General features: G+C 39.6%; 1 protein-coding gene across 1 annotated transcript; it reads right to left on the bottom strand.

Annotated features, from left to right (window-relative positions):
* Positions 1-5853: 5853 nt before the first annotated feature.
* Positions 5854-15029, bottom strand: amotl2a (angiomotin like 2a). Its single transcript, XM_079431340.1, has 11 exons — positions 14899-15029; positions 13377-14172; positions 13091-13283; positions 11388-11532; positions 11207-11293; positions 9404-9699; positions 9114-9313; positions 8905-9006; positions 8627-8793; positions 7966-8133; positions 5854-7619 (listed from the first exon to the last, which is right to left on the bottom strand). The coding sequence occupies exons 2-11, from the start codon at positions 14099-14101 to the stop codon at positions 7549-7551; spliced, it is 2154 nt and encodes a 717-aa protein (XP_079287466.1). The 5' UTR covers positions 14102-14172; positions 14899-15029; the 3' UTR covers positions 5854-7548.
* Positions 15030-22564: the final 7535 nt, after the last annotated feature.

Genomic DNA, 22564 nt, shown 5'->3' with positions numbered 1-22564 from the left:
TAAAGTACAAACAGCAGCTTATTTACAAGTTTAAAAGGGTAGATGGTATTTATACTTATTCAGACATTGCCTAAATTGTTTGTTGTGTGTAGTAATTCACATTTGACAGGCCCAGGAAAACTTTTTTTTTTTTTCAGCTGCAGAGCATTCTGGATTCTTCTGTGGCTCATATGCAGCAAATTGGCAACAAGACATAAATATCCATCCAACTCATCATGTGCATGTGGCTTCTAATGTGTATGTAGGCCTACTAAAGATTAAGCTGAGGGGGCAATTAGAAGCAGCCATTTCTCCACATTTTCTCTCCATGCCATGTGCAAACATGAGGCGATATCATGTGCGCTACTAAATAAATGACACTGTCCATCCTCACCTGTCAGTATGTGACTGGGATTGAGCTCTTGTGAAACAGCATAGTGAACATTCCTGTCTACAGCATGCATTACATAGCAGTGCAAGGACCTTTTCTGGGTTAACATGGTATGCTGTTACTGGGGAAAAAAATCATCACATGCTGGGTAAATCAAACCGTATCTGAGAATAAACATGTTTCAGTGAAAGCATGGAATTCTGAAGAGGTTTCTGACAAACATGAAAACATTTGAAAACTGATTGCTATTTCATAAGCCAGCTCATAACACATAGACGTAAATACAGGTGACGGATGCTTCACGATGACATTCATATTTGCAATGCAGCAACATAGACGCTTTGAGTCTTTTGCCAGGTAATTTGAACACTTCATCAGTCTGGCATCCATCAGGCATGTCTGACCTTCCTGTGGAGCTCTTGATATAAGTCGATGGATGTTCTCTAGACTGGAGGCACAATAACAGATCATAATTAGGCTATCTTTAGAATAGAGTCACAGTGACAGAGATTAGAATTTGCCTCATCTAGTTTTTATTCTTTAGTCTTTATATAGTATTTATTTGACTGTGGACATGGCATTTATGCATTTTGTATTTATGTTATTTAAATACAAAATGCATTAATGCATTTTTCTTTGAAGTAAAAATTTTCATAATTGGACTAATAAGCAATTTCACTTTCTTCTGTTATACCTAATATTTAAAGTTGTTTAATAACAGCGGACTGCACAGAAACTTACCTCACCCAAATACACCTCACTGTGACTAGTAAGATTCACATTCTGAGCTGAACATTGCATAAAACATGACAAAACAGCTGGGTGTCGGATTCAGATCCCAATGACAGGAAGATGATACGTTTGCACTTCCTGTTGCTCCACCTTCAGCACTCACTTTTCAAATAGCAGATAGGAGAGATGCATCTGTCTGAAAAGATTATCCTGACTCAGTAACACCACACCCTCCATTTGTGGAGCCCTTTTGTACAGTCGGGTAAGTCAAAACCCGACTTTACAATTGGTTTCAAAGCAGATAAAACAAACGGTGTTATTTTGTTAGTTTGCTATCTAATCTCAATTTCTATGGATGTATTTTACACTCTCTTAGTTTTGATTGTTCAACTGTATTTAAGTTGAAATGATTTTACGTTACATTTATGTTATTTGTGATTCAAAACAGATGGGCTTCAAACAGGTGCCAAAAATACTCAGCAAAAAAAAAAAGGTATTTTCCATCATAAACCTAATTTAAGGGGGTACTATTATGCTTTTTTTGCACTTTCAACTTCCTTTAGTGGAGAATGTACTGTTTGTGCATGAAAAAGATGTGGAAAATTCCACTCCAAATGAGAGTTATTCTGTATATCAGTAAAAACTGTTTTTGAACTCCCTCAAATGCTTCAATTATAGTCCTGAGTTTTCTTGAACGTACATGTCACAAAATCCTGAATTTAAATAATTCCTGCCCAAAGCATTCTTAAATAATATAAGGCCTGGGCAGGCCTGCTTGAGTTGCGTTAGTAGTGTGTTGTATCCACCATTCCGCAGATCTAACGCTGCTGTTTATGTTCACAGACATAACCAACTGGTTGTTAACCAATTCTATATGGTTTTGTTGAGCTCATCTGTTCACATTAATATAACAAATTTTTAAAATAATTGCACTTAGTAGCAGAATACATCGTGAAAAACTATACACATGATGCTGTATAGAAATTCCACATATAAGAGAGTCGCAGCAAGCAAACCGCACCAAAAAACCTCTGAAAAAGGTTTTTCAAAAAGCTCTGTTCCAGATTGGTAGGCTATAACAAATGATCTGTGGGGTATTATGAGCTGAAACTTCACAGACATGTTCTGGGGTCACCTGAGACTTATATTATAGCTTGTAAAAGAGGCATAATAGGATGGCTTTAAAATTAGACGGCCGTAACCTTCTTTGGAAAGGAAAGGGGAAAGAGTTGGTGAGGGAAATTTATTCCATCCACACTCCTGGAGGTTTTGGAATCTCAGCGAGTCTCCTTGGGAACTGATGGAAAACACAACATTTGTCTTATTGAATTGTTTTTCTAGGTATGTGTTACTAAGGTCCTTGACCAAGAACATGTTACTAAGATCTTTGGAACATCTGTTAAGGCCAGCAACAATGTGCTTTTCATTTGCTGAGTCAGTGAGGGCATCACTGGAAAAAACTATTCTGAACACTAATGGGAACCATTTTTCATGATGGTTATCATACTTAATCATGTAAAGAGCGGGACACAAAAGATATTTTGAACAACGTTTGGAAATAAACAACGTTGGAGCCTACTGACTTTCGGTGTATGGATAAACAAGAGATTTCTTAAAATATTTTCCACAGAAGAAAGAAAGTCATTCAGTAAGTAAATGACGACAATTTTCGTTTTTGGGTGAACTGTCACTTATCAACTGACAATTCTCTATGAACATCACCTATAGCAATAGGATTGCACTACATGTTCATCTGAAGAAACTGCAGATATCTTCAAGGAACCAGCGTGAGATCTTAGTATGCACACTAACAGATGTTGAAGCTCTCAGTGCACCAATCTGACCTCTCACCTAGACAGAACACCAGAAATGAACAAGACTGTTCAAGTGAGACAAGAAAAGCTTTCAGTTACAAAAAAGACACAGTGGTATACAAATGATTTATAAGCCCAGCAACCTGCTGTTGTGCAAGGACAGTGATGGTTCTGGTAGAGGAAGGAGGTGACTGCTAACACACCAGGCCATTGGTTGACCTTGAAGTGTACTGGAGCCCCCTGAGGAGTGAGACATTCCAGCAGGAGCATTCCTTGCGTACTCCTTCAGCTGAGAAAAGTCACACTGATCTGTCACAAGTAAACCCATCAGCCAGGTATCTCGTAAAGCATTTATGGAATGCCAGCTCACACCTGGGAGGTATGTGAGGCAAAATATTTATTCTGGAAACAGAAACCCACTGAAAAACACACACAGACCTCTTCTCATTGGACTTATTTAACACTGTTAGGTGTCCTGCAGCTTTTAAGTAATCACGTTGCTCAGGGTGTGTGTGAGGATCATCGTATTAATGCATAGGCTACTACGAAGTAGTTTATCCTGAAACATTCATGCATTGAGTTGGCAGGCTGGAACCAACAGCAAAAAGGCTGCTCTTCTACAGTGAATCATATGTCTGCATTCTTTAGAAAACTATTTTAAAAATGCAGCTGAGGAACAGAACTTGGGAGTCAAAGTTCTTAAGAGATTAATGCTGCTGATGAAGCAGGGAAGAAAGGTGAAACTCTGCCAGGCACATTTTTCATATAGGTTTGTGCCTTATACAAACCCACTCGCAATGAGATTAAATATGAAAAGCGAGACTTCTGCATGAAGCTCCGGTATCTCAAAATGTTTCTGAAAAGACCCAAGTAGTCTTGGAGTTCAAACCCTGATCAAAATCACCTACCTGTACTTTTCAAGTAACTCTGAAGACCTTGATTAGCTTGCTCGGGTGTCTTTGATTAGAGTTGGGGCAAAGCTTTGCAGAGCAGGGCCAGATTTGAGGAACCCTGCTCTTGTGGTTTTAAATAAGATCTCAGTGATGCATGGTTTCTCATCTCTGGCTCTGGAGATCCTGGAGTTTAGCTCCAAACCTGATCAAACACACCTGCACAAGCTAATCAAGGTATTCAGGATTACTAGAAAATTACAGGCAGGTAAGTTTGTTGCTAAATTCCGCAGGACCATGAAGGGGGATAGTTGAGCAACCTTGCAATATTGTCTGAAACATGTGTTGAGATTGAAGCCTGCAAGTTTTAAGTATGAAAAATTTGCATTAAATTGTCTAGCTGTGTTAGTAACTTAACTATTTAATATTGCTATATTTAATTTTATCAGCATTCTCATTTGGCTGTTTTTATTTCTCCACATTCATTTATTTGGAGAAACATTCGAGACAAAACTGATCATTTAAAGATATATAACTGAACTGAGAATTCCACTACGCCTATGAGTTATGAAAGATCAACATCTGAGGTAAAGAATTTTCCTCTGGGTGCTGAAAAAAAAGGAAAGAACAGCATTTCAGCTCTACTTCTTATCTGAAAAGTCAGATATCTCTCTTCTGCCCCATTTGGAATGGAATGCTTTAACATGTTTTACTCTACCGGGGGAAAATTCCTCTTGATGTTGAGCTATGAAGCTTTGAATCAATTTGGCTTGCAAAGCGTTCCAAACTGTTCAGATCGACCCTTGTCTGGTTAGCTCTAATTTGCTCTAATTTGCTCTAATTGGCAGTTAAATATCCTACCTGCATCCGAATATGCCTATTTACCTACTATATAGTAGGTCAAAAACAGTATATGAAAAGAGAATTCATAGTAATCAAAATCAAGAAGGTGAAAATACCCAGATGACCTACTACTTCCACCGAGATTCTAAAGAGCACATCTGATGCCATTAGAGTGGAGTTGTGAATAGCAGAGAAGCATTGTTTGTTTCACCTCAAACGTAGTACCTACTCGGTAAGCAATTTTGGATGCACCTCTCAAGTTGAAAGCGAGCTCACAGAGGCTAAAATGATGTCTATGCAAAACCACAAAACAGTAGGCTAGTAGTACTTCCATAATTGTTTTCTAAGCATTTTGTTAATCATTGTGTTTTCATTATGTATTTATAGCAGTTTGGTCTGTGTTGCAATTTTTTTCCACGTCTTCCATTTTAACAATTGCACGGTTGATAAAGTAAAGTAAAGTCGTGACGTATTGTCAAGTATGGTGACCCATACTCGAAATTGGTGCTCTGCGTTTAACCCATCCAAGTGCACACACACACAGCAGTGAGTAGTGAACAAATGCACACACACACACACACACACACACACACACACACACACACCCGGAGCAGTGGGCAGCCATGCTGCGGCGCCCGGGGAGCAATTGGGGGTTCGGTGCCTTGCTCAAGGGCACCTCAGTCGTGGTATTGAGGGTGGAGAGAGCGCTGGACATTCACTCCCCCCACCTACAATCCCTGCCGGCCGGGGACTCGAACCCGCAACCTTTCGATTACGAGTCCGACTCTCTAACCATCCCCTGATGAGAGGAATGTTCTTTTTGCGGCTTTGAGAGCAAAGCTGGAATGTGGCCTCTCTTCATGAAGACAGTGAAGCAGGTGGCAGAATTGTTTTGCTGTTGTGAATAAGGCTCCCTTGTGCTCTGAAAGAAAGATGGCATTCATGCCAAAGAAGGGACACCGATAAGAGCAGCTTGCGCAGACTTGCACATGTGAAACATCTCAAGAGGACACACCACTCATACTTCCCTTTAAATGCATCTGTCTTTTCCATTTAAGACACAAACCAGCCGACACACTGTCTTTGTAAAGATATATATTAAAATTTTATTCAAATTACTGAAATGTTAAATGACATACAAAACAATTCCCCATTCTTGAAGTTCACAGCAACATCCAAATATGGGTCAACCAGTTTGAACTGCGTATCTACATTTCACGTTGCTAATGCTCATATTTTATTATATAACTTAATCGTAATGCAAATCTTTGGCATGTTCACATTACTAAATACCAAAAAGTAAAATAATACACAAAATATATTAAATTCTCTCGTTTCAAAACAGCCCTTTCTGTAAACAGTCCAAGTAGTGAACAAAACAAGCATGACTCCACTACAAAGCATTGACCAGCAAGTGCATTGCATCAGAGCCAGTAGGAAAATAAAAGTAGCATTTAATGATAGCGAGAAAGGTTAAATTAACATGATATGATAATTATTACCCATATATATAAGACATATGTTTGTTTTCATGGTAACCTTTTATATCATTATCCCACCATAATGCACGTGTAGTCTTGATTGCGAACAGGCAGAAAAGTTTCTGTCTCAGAAATCAAGGCAAGTCACAGTCGCTACATTGGAAAACCTTTGAGTCACAAAATCAAACTAGCGTCATATGCTTACAGTAGAACCAGCTACTGCAGCATTACACAAATAAACAGATCCTAAAAAGAGGATGGTAGTCTAAATGCCAGCCATTTTGAACAAGGCCAAAGGTCAGACTGCAGATAGCATTTTTCCTCTGAGCAGGGGCATTCCACCACGGAGGAATGTGGGAAGATTAGCTCCAGCTTGTCTGCGAGGCAGTGGCAAGTGTGGTGGTTGCAGTTCTGGGCGCAAAATAATAATAATAATAATAATAATAATAATAATAATAATAATAATAATATGGCATCTGAAAAATCAGCCCGCTGTCCCTCCTAAGGGTAATACTTCCTTAAGTGTCACTAAAAGAGCATGTACTCATCCACTGTCCCCAAAAGGAGGCTTCCAATTCCTCTACTTAAATCTGGGATCGAGAAGCACCCGCTGCCAGTCAGTTATAGTAAGAACGCCAACTGTAATGATAATTTAGTCAAAGGGAGTGCTAGTGAAGGTATTTACCCAACTATTCTGGTAAATTGTCTAATCCCAGGCCTACATGTTCAAACTGTATTTGGCCTCCTACAATCCAAACTATTATTTTCTTGATATTTAAGGATGAAGCAGTTGCGATGGTATATCTACTATACATAGAGCACATAAAGTTAGAGATATATTTGTCTGTGCTTTTATCTAGGAATGTGGGATATAGTCTTACATGGGTAGGTATACTTAGTTGGTTAAAAAAAAACAACAACACTGCCCTTGGTTGTTCCTCAAATGAAAAGCAAATGCAAAAACAAAAGTTTCACAACAGTGGGATATTTCTTCCTATTTCTCCATTCTGTCACACAGTCAGCAGCAATACTCTTAAATACAAAAGAACATATATAATGTGTTTATAAGCATTTAAGATGTCTCGTGGTAGCTTATTAGAGCTCTGTAGAGTACTGTCCAAGTACCTCACATTCAGACCATACATCTCACAGTCCAGGTTGAGAGCCACCAGCTGAGAATGAACACGGTCCTTTAACGTGTGGAGGAACTGTCAGGAGAGCTCAGCTCTCCTCCACCGAGGATCAGTTTTAGGTTACTCTCACTATTCGTTCTTCTCTCTGTCTGATGCTTCAATGGCGAGCTCGTTCTCATAGCAAGCACAGATTCTCTTGATATGGTTGGTCCTCAGATGGACATCCAATGAGAATCTTCTGTGTGTAAGAACAGCAGGCAGCATTGAGCTGAAAACCCTTTCATTTCAGATGAGAATCTCCACCATGTCGTTTTCAACAGCGCTGCTGATCTGGTGTGTGTGGAAAGCAGTGGAATCTGCAATGAAATACAAGATCTTCAGCTTTGTTGGCTAATGCCTGGAGAGCAAACAAGGCGGGAGGTTTTACAAAACTTTGACTATGTTTTGTTTGAATTCACTCCCCAATCGATGCTTTGACATGGTGCTCAGGTTACTCTTTAACCACCCTGGTTCAAAAGGGCAAGTGTGCACCATCATTACATAAGTTCTAACCGTTAAGCATTGTCTTTGTCACCTGATACTACATATTAGAATTATCACATTGTGTGTCAATCAACAGAACTTATCGAACTACTCCAGAAATACCAAATAAATACAGTAAGTGACACAAGAAAAGATGAGTTTATGCACAAGTTTACACACCAGGACTGGGAGCAATGGAAGATTGTGGAGCAGGTTCTGTTTTAGAGCTGGTCTCATCTGAAGGTTCTTCACACTGGGTGCTGCTGTCTCGACACTGGGTTTTAGCTAGCGGATGGGGCAACGGGGGCAATGACGCGGCTGCCGTCTGGTCATCTGAGAGGCTCTTCCCTAAAATCGCAGATGGAAAAGGAAACAGTTTAGTTATCGGTTCCATCATAGGCATTCCACCACATTCCAAACATTTGCCATCCTGTAAACTCCCTTTACTATTCTGGAGGATCTATTCTAGAGAACAGCAAAATGCATTCCATTTTAAAAGATGTAGACTATTTCAAGAACACCGGCTAGTCGCAGCACTCATTTTATTTCAGTTGGCACATTCTTGCTTGGCGACATTACATAGACGCTAAGTAAAGAAGCTGCCAGTTGTCCAGTTGAAAGTGTATGTAATTTTTAGTTCAGATTTGTTATAGACATACAGCAGGGGTGTCCAATCCTGCTCCTGGAGAGTCAGTGTCTTGCAGAGTTTAGCTGCAACCCTAATTAAACACAATTGAACCATCTAATCGAGGTTTTCAGGATTGCTTTAAACTTTCAGGCAGGTAGGTTGGAGCTAAACTCTGCAGGATTGGAAACCACTGGCTATGGCTACTATGCTCACCTTTGGTTGGGGTGCTGCTAGCTGTGGCAACCGTGTTGATGGAGGGAACAGATCGAGCAGGCCGTAGGCCTTGCGACTCAGGTCGGCCTTGCTCCCGTCGTGACCGCTGATGCATAACCTTTATAATGGCATCCTTCTCCAAAAGTTGAGCATAAAGCGCCCGAATCCTGACAAAACAGACTTCTTTGAGATACAGCACATGGAGACTATTGGAATTGTTGTAAACACATTTTTATTGACTTTCCACTTGTGGATAGAGAATTTAATGGTGGACATACCGGTTTTCCATCTCCTGATGTCTGTGGTTAGGGGACGGCAGGTCCTCATTGAAGCTGCTATTGGGTGAATGGCGAGGTGAATGGTTGATGATTGTTGTATCCCTGAAAAGAGCATTACAGTTATATAAGAGATTATACAAGCTTCATCTCAAATTAATTCCAATTTCCTGTCCTTTTAGACAGGGCTTCGATCACTTGCTTCTGCTCACCTCTGAGCTGCTGCAGTGGCAGCGGCATCCATGGCGAATTGACGCATCGTGCTCTCCTCAAGATACTTCTGCTCCCAGCGGGTTATGTCAGCCTCCAGGGCCAGAACCTGCTCCTCTCGCTCCCTCAGCTGCTGATGCAGAGATGGCATGTTAAGGTCAGAGTAGGACCCAGGACTTGTTTGCTGGGCTTGAGACTGCCACTGAAAGACAAAGGAAAGGTTTACTTGTCGAGCCCAAAACATAATTTTCTCACCAGTTTGGTGCACAAAAGAATGTCTCTTCTTTTTTACCTGCTGTGCTCTCAGGCTCTTCAGCTCCTGCTCCAGTCTGGTCCTCAATCTCAACTCCAGCACCTCCCTCTTCTCACATGCTGCCTGCAACTGTGCCAGGGCGCTCTGCATTCTCTCCACCTTCTCAACGTAAGCTCTTTTCCTTCGTAACTCTTCTTCTAGCTGCCTATTTCGTGTCTGAGCAGACATCAGCGCTTGCTCCAAGGCGTCTCTGCGCCTCTTCCATTCTTCTCCTGAGACGTGCAGATGCTGCAGCTCTTTTTCCAGACGTTCCCGCTCTCTAAGGTGATCCTCATCTATGGAGAGAAAGAGACAAACATTGTACCACGATGTACTACGACAACTTACTACAGTAAGGGTACAAGCAATGCTTGCTGTTCACTCATCATGCCTAGTTGTTAGACAGGCCACAAAATAAATGACCATGCTGTAGGACTGGGGTGTGTCCAGAGCATTCTCTGGGCTGTAGTCTCATTCTAGCCAATTACCAGGGGATAAGCTTCCCACAAGAGTCTGGAACAAAAGAGGCATGCTTGATTTACACATGTCTGTCTGGGTTTGCAGGGGAGTGGCCGAGTTTCTGTGTGTCCTTTGACCTACACTGCAGACTGCTTTAGAATTCCCAGATTACAAAAGCGATTTAATGAATTCCCATTTGGGATGTTGAATTCCGAAATGCTCCATGATGACTTGGCTCACTGAAAAGGGACATACTAAAGCCCAGCTCACTTGTTTCTAGGTCACTTTGAATGCCTTGCGAGATGGAAAACAAATTAGACAGCAATTAGTCTTCCATTCCGCTCCTACTCTGATTATACAACCCAAAACAAATGCCTTTGGATGGAATGTAGACTTCCTCTTATCCACTTACACACACAGGCACGTCTTTGTACCAACTGAATCTCTGGAATGCCTCTGAGGCAGGCAGTAAACATGTAAAGCAAATAGCTCCACAAGGTCATAAATGTTAACTTTTACATCGTTATAAGTCATTAGAAATGCTGAATCGTGGCTTGGACATGCTTATTTGTTGGCTCACAAGAAATTTTAAACATTTAAACATCCAGGCTTTTTGTTTGCACAAAACTATTCTGTTTCAGACTTGGAGGTAAACTAATTTTAATACACAAAAATGAAAGATCACTTCATACATCTATCCTTGGGGATTAATAAAAAAAAGACCATTCCAAAAGGGTCAACTCAAATACTGAACAACAACAATCCCTATTTGGATTAGCAAAACAAATCAAATTTACCCTAACACAGCTCTAAATTCTTTAGCACTAATATGCCCAAAAATGGAGAGCTAGTGCATAGGCCATCAGAAGGGGTGCTTAGGGCCTCAGAAGCTGAACTAGAGGTGGGGGCTGTTGGAAAGCATTCCAGGAGGACGGAATATCCCAAAATACCTGAAAATATTTCTGGAATCCAGGTCACATTTACTTCCAGTGTTAATAATGGTTGGTGGTCGAATTCTAAAAGCAACTATCTGAGATGCAGAATACAGCATGTACCCCACCAGCTATTCACTGAACCCTAAATGGCACTTAATTTGGTTAATATAAAAAGTCTTTTGCTATGGAGCATTTCAGCTTAGCAAGAAATATATCAAACCAAACGCTTTGTCAGGAATCACATCAATGATAACCACGCAGTGCATTATTGTTAGAGGAATGCATCGTTATGCCTACAACATAAACATAAAAAGTCAGTGGGAATAGCTGGGGCTGCTCACATGGTTGACCGCACTGTCCGCACATTGGGTGAAAGATAATTTATGGTGAAGCAAAGGGGAATTCTTACTTTGCTCAACCAGTTTGGCGAAGGCATGCCGACTCTTGTCTTCAACTTCCATGGCTGCTCTCTGTTTGCTGGCTGTTTCCAGGCGGTCTAATGTGGGAGTCAACAATTAGTATTTATCGCCTCATACCTAAACATGTAGCTCATATTTAAGACAATTACTCAGCTATGTGAACCATCTTACCTCTGAGATCTCTGTTGAAGTCATGAAGTCGCTTGATCTCACTCTCAAGCTTGTTCCTCATGGTTTTCTCAAGGGCTTCTCTCTTTGCAGATCCCTTCATAAGAGTCTCATAGGCCTCCGATATCCTCTGAATCTCCTGTTCGAGCTGAAAAAAAAAGGGGAGGGGGCATTTTAATATCTTTAACCTAAAGGAACACATCAGTTTCTGGTTCTCATTCACTTTCACTGTATGGAAAAGAACAAGTTGGGCATTGTGCTAAGTATTATGCTAAGGACGGATGTCATACGGATTTGAAACAACATGAGGGTGAGTACACCAGAGAATTTCCATTTTTGGGTCAACTATTCTGTGTTTCATATACCTAAACATTATAAGACAATGATCAGAGAGCAAGAATGACAGATAGACAAAAACAACTCAGAAAAGAAAGGGAAAGAGAGAGGAATGTGCTTGGCTGAGCTCTTCCTGGTGCTTGCCCACAAGTGAATCACACTCACAGAGCTCTTCAGCGACTGGGAATTGAATCAACATTCCAGAAAGAACACTTATGAGTCCCAGGTGTCTGCACATTCATCTCCCTACAGGGCGGGATGCCAAAGGCAAACGTGGGAAACAAAGGAAAAGTGACACACAAGAACAGTACTTCACACTATATGCACCTGAATAGCATTTGTGATGCAGAAAATGGCTCATGAAAGAGCACATTTTTCCACAACGGTTTAAACTGTCATTACAAAACACTAAGGTGGGAAATATCACTGATTTCCTTGAATCACAGTTCAAGTTTTTACTTCAACAACACATTCATTTCATGTAGGTAGCTAAATTCTTAAGCAGGACCCTGGGTGCCATGTGGGGTTCTGTTCAAGAGTGAAAGTGAAAGGTGCCATTCAGTCAGGGAATCCACAGCTGTGGGGTCTGGTTGTTGCTCTTTGCAGTCCAGTCCGTCAGCTGTGGGCTACGCAAAGCCCCTTCTTCATTCACCATTCACGGACACTGAGATGAGCGAAGACATCTGCTCCCATTGGCATCCCATTGGAATCCTAGCAAAGAGGGCAACAGAACAACACAGGGAGGCCTCCCCCTTTGGAGTTGTCTGATTTACAATTTATTGCTTCGTATGAAGTCGACTTGATCTTCATGATCCACAGTTCTAATGCAGTTGTTCTGATTCCAAGAACTATGTGGAATCTAAACTGAAATTCAGTCTATGTTACACCACTAATGACATATGCAATGCTCCGTAAACCTTTCCAAAACAAACGCACAAACAAATGAAACCCGTTTTTTCCCCTTGTTCTGGCATGACACTCTGGTATTTAAGTGATGACATTATCACATTCCAAAAAAATGCTTGGCATTGCAGGAATGGGTAAATTCAGTGTTGTTTCACATGCCAAATAAGTTACTGGGAATTTGAACTCAGTCACTAGGAATGAGTGCTTTTCAAATTAAATCGAAATCGTAGTGATCTTCTCCCTTGCATGCATTCCTACACGGTGAGAGGGCTAATCTCCTTAGGCAGCTAGAAGACACCAGCGCACAATGATTTCTTGTTTCCATATGCTTTGTAAGTCCTTTCTGAGATCAAAATCAAAGGCCACGGCTGCCTCTTTTGCATCAATGGCAAAATGTGGGGGTCATACCAAGAATAGAATAGTTTTGGGAGGTTTCTAAGAAGGAACAAAGAGCCCTCTCTTACCTTCTGCAGCCTTGCTGCCTTCTCGCTGTAGCTCTCCACTTCTCCTCTCAGTCTTTCGTTCTCTTTAATGAGCAGCTCTACATGGCAGTTGTTCACCGGGAAGCTGTATCCTCCAACAATGACATCCTGACCAGCAGGGGTCAACGTGGGCAGGCCGCTGTGGCGGGGCGTTTGTGATTGGGTTGGAAATAACCTGATAGAGAAAAAAAATAAACAATTACTATGCCAAACCACCTACAATGTACCTATATGTAGTACAAATGATCAAAATATCGGTTGAATGTACCTGTTATGCTGTGAATGGAAAGCAGGGGGAGGCTCTTTGTAATACTGCCCATGTTCCTGTGAATGACTAAGCATATATCCAGGGGATCTGACCATGAAGGGGTATTCCGGGGGTGGACCGCGTTGGTCTGGCTCATGCATCGACCTCTCATTTACAACAGGACCAGAGTGGTTATTAGAGAGCTGGGGGTAGCTATGCGATGAGCTCATGGGAATACTGTCATGGGCACAGTTCCTCTCCAGAGAGAGCTGCATGAGGTGTTCGCTAAGTGAGCGAGCATGTTCTCGCTTCATATCCCACATTCTCTCTTCCTGCTCGCCTCCTCCAACCACACTAGGGGTCTCCAGGCTGCCGTGCTGAAGCCCGACCTGACCTCTCTGGTAGGCCAGGTACTGTGAGTGAGCCTTTGCTTCCTCATAAGTAGGCAGCTCCTCTGTGTGGAGCTGATAGAGGTGGCAGATGGGACTCTCTGAATGCTGGTAGTCCCCCTGGTGCTCTTGGCCCTGGGGCTCTTGCCGGGTGGACAACTGGGGAGAAAGTGATTCCTCTTGCGTTAGGCTTTCTAGAGACGAACGAGGGCTTCCTGCACCTCCACCGCTGCTGCCTCCACGCAGAGCCTGCTGCTGGATGGCCAATAGAGTAGGATCAGTAGGGTTCCCATAACGGAGCTGCTCTTGAATCAGTCGGTGCAGCACTGTGCCGGACGAATCCTCTGCCGTTCTCATTTCAGTCTTTGTTTTGTAGATAGTAATCAATGATACTGTGTAAGAAGAGTTTTTTGGGCAAGACTGTGAACCTGGTTTGAAAAAAATAAATAAATAGATAAATAAATATATATATACTTAAATAATGATTTCAAATGCAATCGTTGCTATTGCTCCTCTATATTGCAACACTCTACAACAGCAAACACCAGTGAGTGGTGCCTCACTCCACATGCTTCTAGGCTGACTGCCTTTACCCATAGCAACACCACGTTTACCCAAAATACCACTGGCACCATCCTAAAACCCCCAATATGCACTGGGTTTCCTCTTAAGTTTATACATTTTGATTAGAATTAAAAGTGAAGGAAAATTGGGTAGGATCCAATAACTTTCCAAAGTTGCCAAAAGTATTTCCTGCTACAAAGACAAATTCCTATCTAGTGTCTAACCTTTATTTTACAATCACAACTGTAGTAATAGCTACATTGAAATATGCCAAATGGAGCATTATAAACAAGGGGATATAATAAAAGTTGGTTGGCTCCTCTTTTTTATTGTAGTCAAACCTGAATGTGGCACCACAGATGTTGTATCTTCCACAAAACATTTATGTATTCTATAAGTCAAAACCGTAGGATTTACAGCATATAGCTCACAAAGAAATTCATAAAATCCTATCGTATAAGTTCAGTGTATTAAATAAACATTAAACCACACAATATAAAAGCATCCTTCACTGCTAGACACCAAGCAATGTGTCATAAAAAATGACAGTTTACAACAACAAGCTACTTTAAAATGTTTTAAAAACTCACCAAATCACAATCGCATCACGAACAAAAGTTATGTACGACTTTCTGTACTCGTTTATCTATAATCCTTAAGGCAATTCGTTGGGTACGGCTTTTATTTCCATGCGTATGTTTGAGCTGAGTGTGCGTCTGGAGAGCTCCTCCAGCAGACTGAGCTCAGGAGGGGAGGGGCTCTGCTAATAAATGACCGAGCTCCGATTGTTCACGGCCCCTGGAATGCGCGGAATGTGAAGGCTGCGAGTCCCTCGGGGATCAAAGCAGTTCCGCTTGTCGCTCGGCCCGCCTCCTCTCGGCGAGCGCAGGGAGAAGCGCGCTGCTGAAGGGGTCAGTGCGCGGCACAAGCGGAACGGCATTCACTCTCAGCCCCGTGCGCATTTGTCCTGCTTCTTAAAGGCGTTTTTGTTTGTAACGGTGAGAGGAATGCAGTAAACGTCGCAGAGATCTGTAACCTTTGTTGTTCTGTTTTACTACGCTTTCTTTTGATGTTTCAGTGCGCTCATTAATTCTACTTGATTTATGTACACAAAATATCATGGACAATTTGTACTTTTATGAATGTGTTAGTTTGACAGAGATGATTTTTCACTTTACTGGTACCCACCTACTATATTGTTATATTGCCTGATTTGCAAGTCTTAAAGGGATAGTTATCTTAAAATAAATAAATAAGACTGTATAACAATGTAGTAAGTTTTTATTCATAATAAAAAAGCACGACTTCCTTCTATGGAACACAAAAGATGTTAGGCAGGTATAGGGACTAGCCACTATCCACTTTCATTGAATGGGGGGGGGGGGGGGCTGTAAAGAAAGTGATGCTGTGATTCTCTTTTTGAAGAAGAAAGTCATATAGGTTTGGAACAACATTAGGATGAGTTTTTCATTTTTGTGTGAACTACTCTTCTAAGACACACCAGATGCTTTATAAGAGAAGTGTTGTGAAGTATATGTGCTAAAAATATGTGACCCTGGAGCACAAAACCAGTCTTAAGTGGCTGGGGTATATTTGTAGCAATAGCCAACAATACACTGTATGGGTCAAAATGATCAATTTTTATTTTATGCCAAAAATCATTAGGATATGAAGTAAAGATCATGTTCTATGAAGATATTTTGTAAATTTCTTACCATAAATATATCAAAACTTAATTTTTGATTAATAATATACATTGCTAAGGACTTCATTTGGACAACTTTAAAGGCCATTTTCTCAATATTTAGACTTTCTTGCAAATATTGTCCGATCCTAACAAACCATACATCAATGGAAAGCTTATTTATTCAGTACAAAATTGAAACTATAAATTAAAAAAAAAAGACCTTTATGATTGGTTTTGTGGACCAGGGTCACATATATGACAAGCAGCAGAACGAAACAGAAAATGCATAAGAGAAATATAGACCATGAGCCATTGAAGAATGTATTTGAAGGTCTTTTGTTTGCTCTGGGCTGGTGAATATTTAAGCCGTGGCCCGTGCCAGTTAATTGCTGAGTGTGTCTGTGTGGATGATGGGGAGGGGGTGTCTGTATATGTGTTTGAGGCATGCTGCCAACCAGCTGTCCATGGAGAGCAATCCTCTTCCACCCCTTAATCATGCCTCAGAAAGAGAGATGTATTGTTCTCTCTGAAGCAGACATTACAGGGGAGAGGTCTACCATCTGCTCGTATACCCTACACCTCCCTTATACACTTTACACAAACACTCTATTCACAAACACACACGCCTGACCCTGTCTCACACAGCGCACACCCTCGTTTTATCACGCACCATACCACACATATGACACATTTATTAATTGTAGCTCCAATTTTGGTGTACAAACAGATATAACGACAAAATGAGATAACGTAGAAAGCCATAATGCTGTAGACGACAGATCCGTTCATAAAGAAACACAAAGTTTAAGGTTTGTGTGTGATTAGCAAAATACTAACAGCTTTTGAAGAATTCATTGCATATATCTACGACAGGTTGTGTATTTATTAGCGAAATGTCAGTATGTTATTGTGAATTTGCAAATTTCATTCTATGTTTTCCATTTAGTTTGAATACAGGTACAGCTTGCAGGTATTCAAGTGAGAGAAGAGACATTAACTATGGCATTTCTGTTTTTAACTCTATGGTTTATGATGTACTAATCACGTGTCACCTAATTTACTATTATCTGTGTTTTTTATTAATAAAATAGATTAAAACCAAACAAACAAATCATTAAAATCATCAAAATATAACACAGAATCAGCATTAATCTGTTAACATTTAATCAGTTAAAAAGTATGGAACAAGCAAGATCCAATGAAAAATTTATGAGATTGGTTTATATATAATAAAATGTAATTTAGTGGAGATAAATATAGAAACCTGGTTATTGTGTATTTCAAACACATTTGGTTTATTCGTATATCATAAATCCTATTCTTACTTTCATTTATATATTATCATTCATTTTGTTTCAAAATTAAGTTTATTAGTTGAGGTTAAAACTCTGTAATCCAAATGAATGAAAATTGTATATGCAACCCTATATAATCTTTAATATCGGGCCTAAGTATGTTTTGCAGATGTGTGTTGAATACACCAGCACCTGCTTTGGAAAAGACACATTGGAAAGTTAGAAAGTCCCTGCATATTGTGAGTGGCAGCTGTGTGCAAAAATCAAGCCTACACTTGTTGAGTAGACAGTTGGACTCCATTCATATCACATGCACAGATATGTCTCTTTTTATGGAAATATGCAAAGACATAAACACACTTTTTATTTAGAATGGTAAAAATAGCTAATTTGCATGCAGTTGCAAAAACAGCAGGTTATGCTATTTTTTACATTTGCCTATTCACCAATTTAGATATCAATATCATATTATTTTTCATTATTTTCTATTATTATTTAGTTCCAGGTGCAGCTATAAAATGAAAAAGTTTTTTTTTTTTTTACAGTCAGAAACAAATTACCATCAAAATGTGTCAGTAGCTGCCATTGTGGGCTTTCAATGTGAACTATCAGTTTCTTCTCCAATTATATGCAGGCTTTAAACATTAGCATTGCTTTTCCACCAAGGTGAATGTGTAATATCTAGAGAGGCATTTTTCTTCAGAAAGAACAAGACTGAAGGTTAAGGAGAGGGGGGAAGATTGTTTCGCCATTGATTCTCTTTGTCTTCCTTGAGAGGGAGGAAATGGCCGCATTCCACACATTAGCATGTGCATCGGGGCCAGTGTGGCGGCCATTGTGGAGGGGAAAAGAGGGTTGAGGAGGGGTTTTCTACTTAATTAGCCTTTTCTTTAAAAACAACACGTCTACATGCATGAGCTACTGCATGTACACAAGACAATGGAAGCTCTGTGTGTCTGTTTATACTGTGCATGTGAGTGCTTTTTTAGACTTTGAACGAGTAGTCAAGATTACATAACAGTTCTTCATTTCTTAATTTTTATTAAATAGATACATATTGAATAGATACAGTAACAATGACAGAAAGACAGGTCTATAATTGCATTTACAGACTTGTCTACAACATGAATTCTGCACATGGCATCGAAGTTAAAGGAATAGTTCACCAAAAAATAAAAATTACTCCATCAAGTCATCATAGGTGTATGACTTTCTTCTTTCAGACGAATACAATTAGAATTATATATAAAAAATGTCCTTGCTCTTTCAAGCTTAATAATAGCAGTGAATGGCTGTTGAAATTTTAAAGCAAAATAAAGTGCATCCATCCATCATAAAAAAAAAAAAAGTGTTCCACACAGCTCCAGGGGTTAACAAAGGCTTTCTGAAGTGAATCGATGCATTTTTGTAAGAACTTTCGCTAACTGTTGTTCGCAGGCTCATGAGAGACTGGCGCTCCAGCAGATGATGTAAGATGTAGGTGTAGCATAAGCTCCGGTGAGAATACAGCAAAGGAAAACCAGTCTCCTGGTGGCTTATATTGAAATCCGCCAAAAGTTTTCTATACAAATGCTCGGTTTGTATACTTCTAACCTCTTAACACAAAAAAGATCGCTGGCAGCCTCAGATTATTGTTGTTTCACATCCACAGCATGTTAAAATATCAAACTCTTACTTGATTTGGACAAACTAGAAAGATTAAAGACTCCAGCTTTGACATTTGACCACTTAGGTTGCAGGGACAGTAATTTCTTAATATCAGGAGTGGAAAATAATCAGTCGCATGATATTTTGAATAGAATAACAACACGCATTCATATTCAGTCAGGCCTGCTGCGCTTTATTTGTGTTCACATACATAGCTGCACTGAACAGCGTCAACGAAGGCTTATAGTCCAAAAGTATGCATATTGAGAAATATTGATAAATTTGCTGTACGTTTACTTCATAGTTCTTCAGACAGAATCATAATTTCTATTCATTAGCATTAGCTGCATCCAGCACTGTCTCACGCCCGTTTCACACATACTTCGTGTGCAGTACGTATGCGGTGCGTGTTGCAGTACGTATGCGGTGCGGAAGCATGACGAGCCATTATGCTTTCACACATCACACGTTTGCAGTGCGCTACTGATCCGCAGTTTCTGAATTCAAAAATTCAAAAATAGGTAATTAATTTTGATTTTAAATCCAAAACGTTAACTCTGACATTGTTAAAGACATTGAAACACTATGAAAAGTTATTTTAATCATTGTGATTCTTTGTTTTATATAGTTCGATCCATATCACCTTCTTTTTGAGTACTTTTCTGTCCAACAGCCTGTCACGTGATTGCCAGCGAGTGTTGCCCCCAAACCCCTCCCCAACATATATATTATGTATTTCTTGAGGGGAAAAAATAGTAATATCTGATCGCATTTTGCAACTCTTGGGACTATACTGATTTTACTTTTTTTTTACTTCTTGACCCTGTAATTTATTAACTGTAGAACACATTAACTGCAATTATAAATGCTTATATGATGAAATTATTATAGTTTCTTGTCAATCTGTGTTTATTTTAATGTGAACAATGCGCTGTCACTTTAATTCACTGCGGTGCAGCACAGCAAAAATAGACTCGGTGCGGAAACGATCGCTGCTCAGCTGTATACGCACCGCAACTGGAACGGATCGACGGACTGCAACCGCGTGCAGTGTGAAAGCTCTAACCTGTTAACATGGGTACGGAAAAAAATACGCACTGCAAACGCACTGCACACGGAGTATGTGTGAAACGGGCGTCAGTCTGTTTTCTCTTTCACGGATACTATTATGTTACTCCACTTCTCACTGGATCTTATGCTACGCTACATCCTACATCATCCGCTGGACTGCCACTCTCTCGTGAATGCGTGTACGACACTTAGCAGAAGCTAGAGATTACGGTTTATAAAGTTTTAAATATGGATATTTTTATTACAAACATGCATTGATTTACTTCCCTGGAGCTGTGTGGAGTACTTTTTATGATGGATGGACTTTATTTTGCTTCAAAATCTCAGCAGCCATTCACTGCTATTATAAAGCTTAAGAACCAACACATTTTTTATTTAACTGATTTTAATTTAACTCTTGTATTCGTCTGAAAAAAAAAGTCATATACACCTAGGATAGCTCGAGGGTGAGTAAATCATGTGGTAATTTTCATTTTTGAATTGGGTGAACTGTCCCTTTAAGCATGGGGTTCGCAGGTGAACTTATTCGTTTTAATTGATAAGTTAACATTATTATTATGGCACAAAGCAGTTTGAAAACACCATAGTCCAGGTGCCATCTTGAACCAGATTTTCTGACTTATTTCAACAAAACAGCAAGAGGCAGTAAGGACATTTCTGCTAACCAGATCTATAACTAAACACACATACAGTCAAACCAAAAAATATTCAGACACCAGATATCATTTTTGATATCTTTTTACTAGTGGGTGCAGGACACCATAGTTCATAAATGTAAGTGAGGTTAGCAAAATAAAGTGAACTGTGACATATTATACCAAAAAATTATTCATACAGTGGACTACCAGTAAAATTTGGGATCATAAAATATTCAGACACTTTGACCTGACTATGTTTTGCTGAAGTGTTTTTTTCTTTATTTGCTAATGCAACATTTTTACACCACAGACTAAACAACATTAAGCATTTCTTGGTAATTGGTAGTATCTAATTGTGTAATTGTAATCCATTGCATCAAAGTTATCTGACATTATCAAGATGAATTTGTTCTGACACAGTTTAACTTTGAGTTCTTGTCATATTTTATTACCATTTTCTAACTATAGCAAATCAACTGTGATATAATGTGAGAAATGCTGAAGGTGTCTGAATAAATGTAGATTTTCAGAGTCCTTCTGGTGTCAGAGCGCAGCTGCTGGGGTAGTAATCTTTATCTCTCTCATCACCTCAGCCATATTTCAACCAGCCCTTTTGGCCTTTCATTTGACTAACCAAATCCATCCCGGCCTGAGGACCAGTAGTCCACTAATGACCCGTTGACCCCTTTCGAAAAATCCTTTCCAAATGCAAAGACAGCTGCTCACATCTTAAAATTACTGTCGAAAATGTGTAGTTGTCCATGACCACCATTGCGATATCATCTGTGACAGGTGAGGCCAGGCATACTGAGGGCTCTTGTCTCAGCCCTCTGGGCGTCATCTAAATCTCCCCCTCGTCAAGCGGAGAGACAGAGCTTTCTTTCAAAGAGAGATATATTGTCGATTTTGTAGAAATCAGTGAATGGATCTTTTTGGTATTTGATGACTAAATGTTCCATAACTTGCACTGAAAAGAATCAGTTTTCTAGGTATCCAGGTGTGCATGCGGTGTAATAGTGGGGGTCGAGACCCAGGATGCTGTAACACGCTTGTGACGTCTGCTCTTTGACCGCTCGTTTGAGCTTTAAATGTCTCACTGACAGTGGCCTTCAAAGGCAGGTTGCAATTTTCTTCTCTACTTCACAGAACACAATGAAAGCTTTGGCCAGCACATCAAGTCCACACAAAGAACAAAGGGCTGTTCATGTGCCTAGAGCACTGGACTACAATACAAACCTGACATTTACACTGAAAACACTCACAAACTACAATCACTGTTCATTTTCCATTTCATTAAACACCGGCGTCAGGAATTCCTTAATGTGTCTTTATAAAATAATGGCCTTACAATAATTTATGGTCAGTTGATGTATAGTTTCAAAATTAAAATTAACATTTCAAAATTAAGTTCCCCAATCAGAATTTTGACCTTTTTCCTTTTAAATGGACCTGGGCAAAATTATTGTAGTGTTATTGATGTATTATTATAGTATTTATGAATATTTTGAGTCAACTTTTAGTTTTTGTAATATTATGTGCTTTTAATTATTATTATTATTATTATTATTAATAATACTTCAGTTTAAATTTCTTTTATTTCGGACAGCTGTCAGCTTTTTTAATCTCAGCTTTATTTCACTTATTAATAACAATTTTTGTTAATTTTAGCCTTTAGTTAAAAACAACATTGGTGCTGAGGTGTGACAAAGGAATTTTTAAAAGTATTTAATAAATATTCGATATAGTCTCTCAATTAATACGAGATTATAGAATCTGTCTGTCTGATATGGAACAATTTGAATAAGGTTCAGTTTGTTAACATTATGTATCAAGAACAATGAACAACTTTTTACAGAATTCATTAATCTAGGACAAATTTTGTTTGTAAATGTACTCTTTTTATTGTCTTTCAAATATA

This window comes from Barbus barbus (genome assembly GCF_936440315.1).
Source record: "Barbus barbus genome assembly, chromosome: 13".
Taxonomy (NCBI): domain Eukaryota; kingdom Metazoa; phylum Chordata; class Actinopteri; order Cypriniformes; family Cyprinidae; genus Barbus; species Barbus barbus.
The sequence above is the reverse complement of the archived record's forward strand: the minus strand, read 5'-3'. Positions and strand labels throughout refer to the sequence as shown.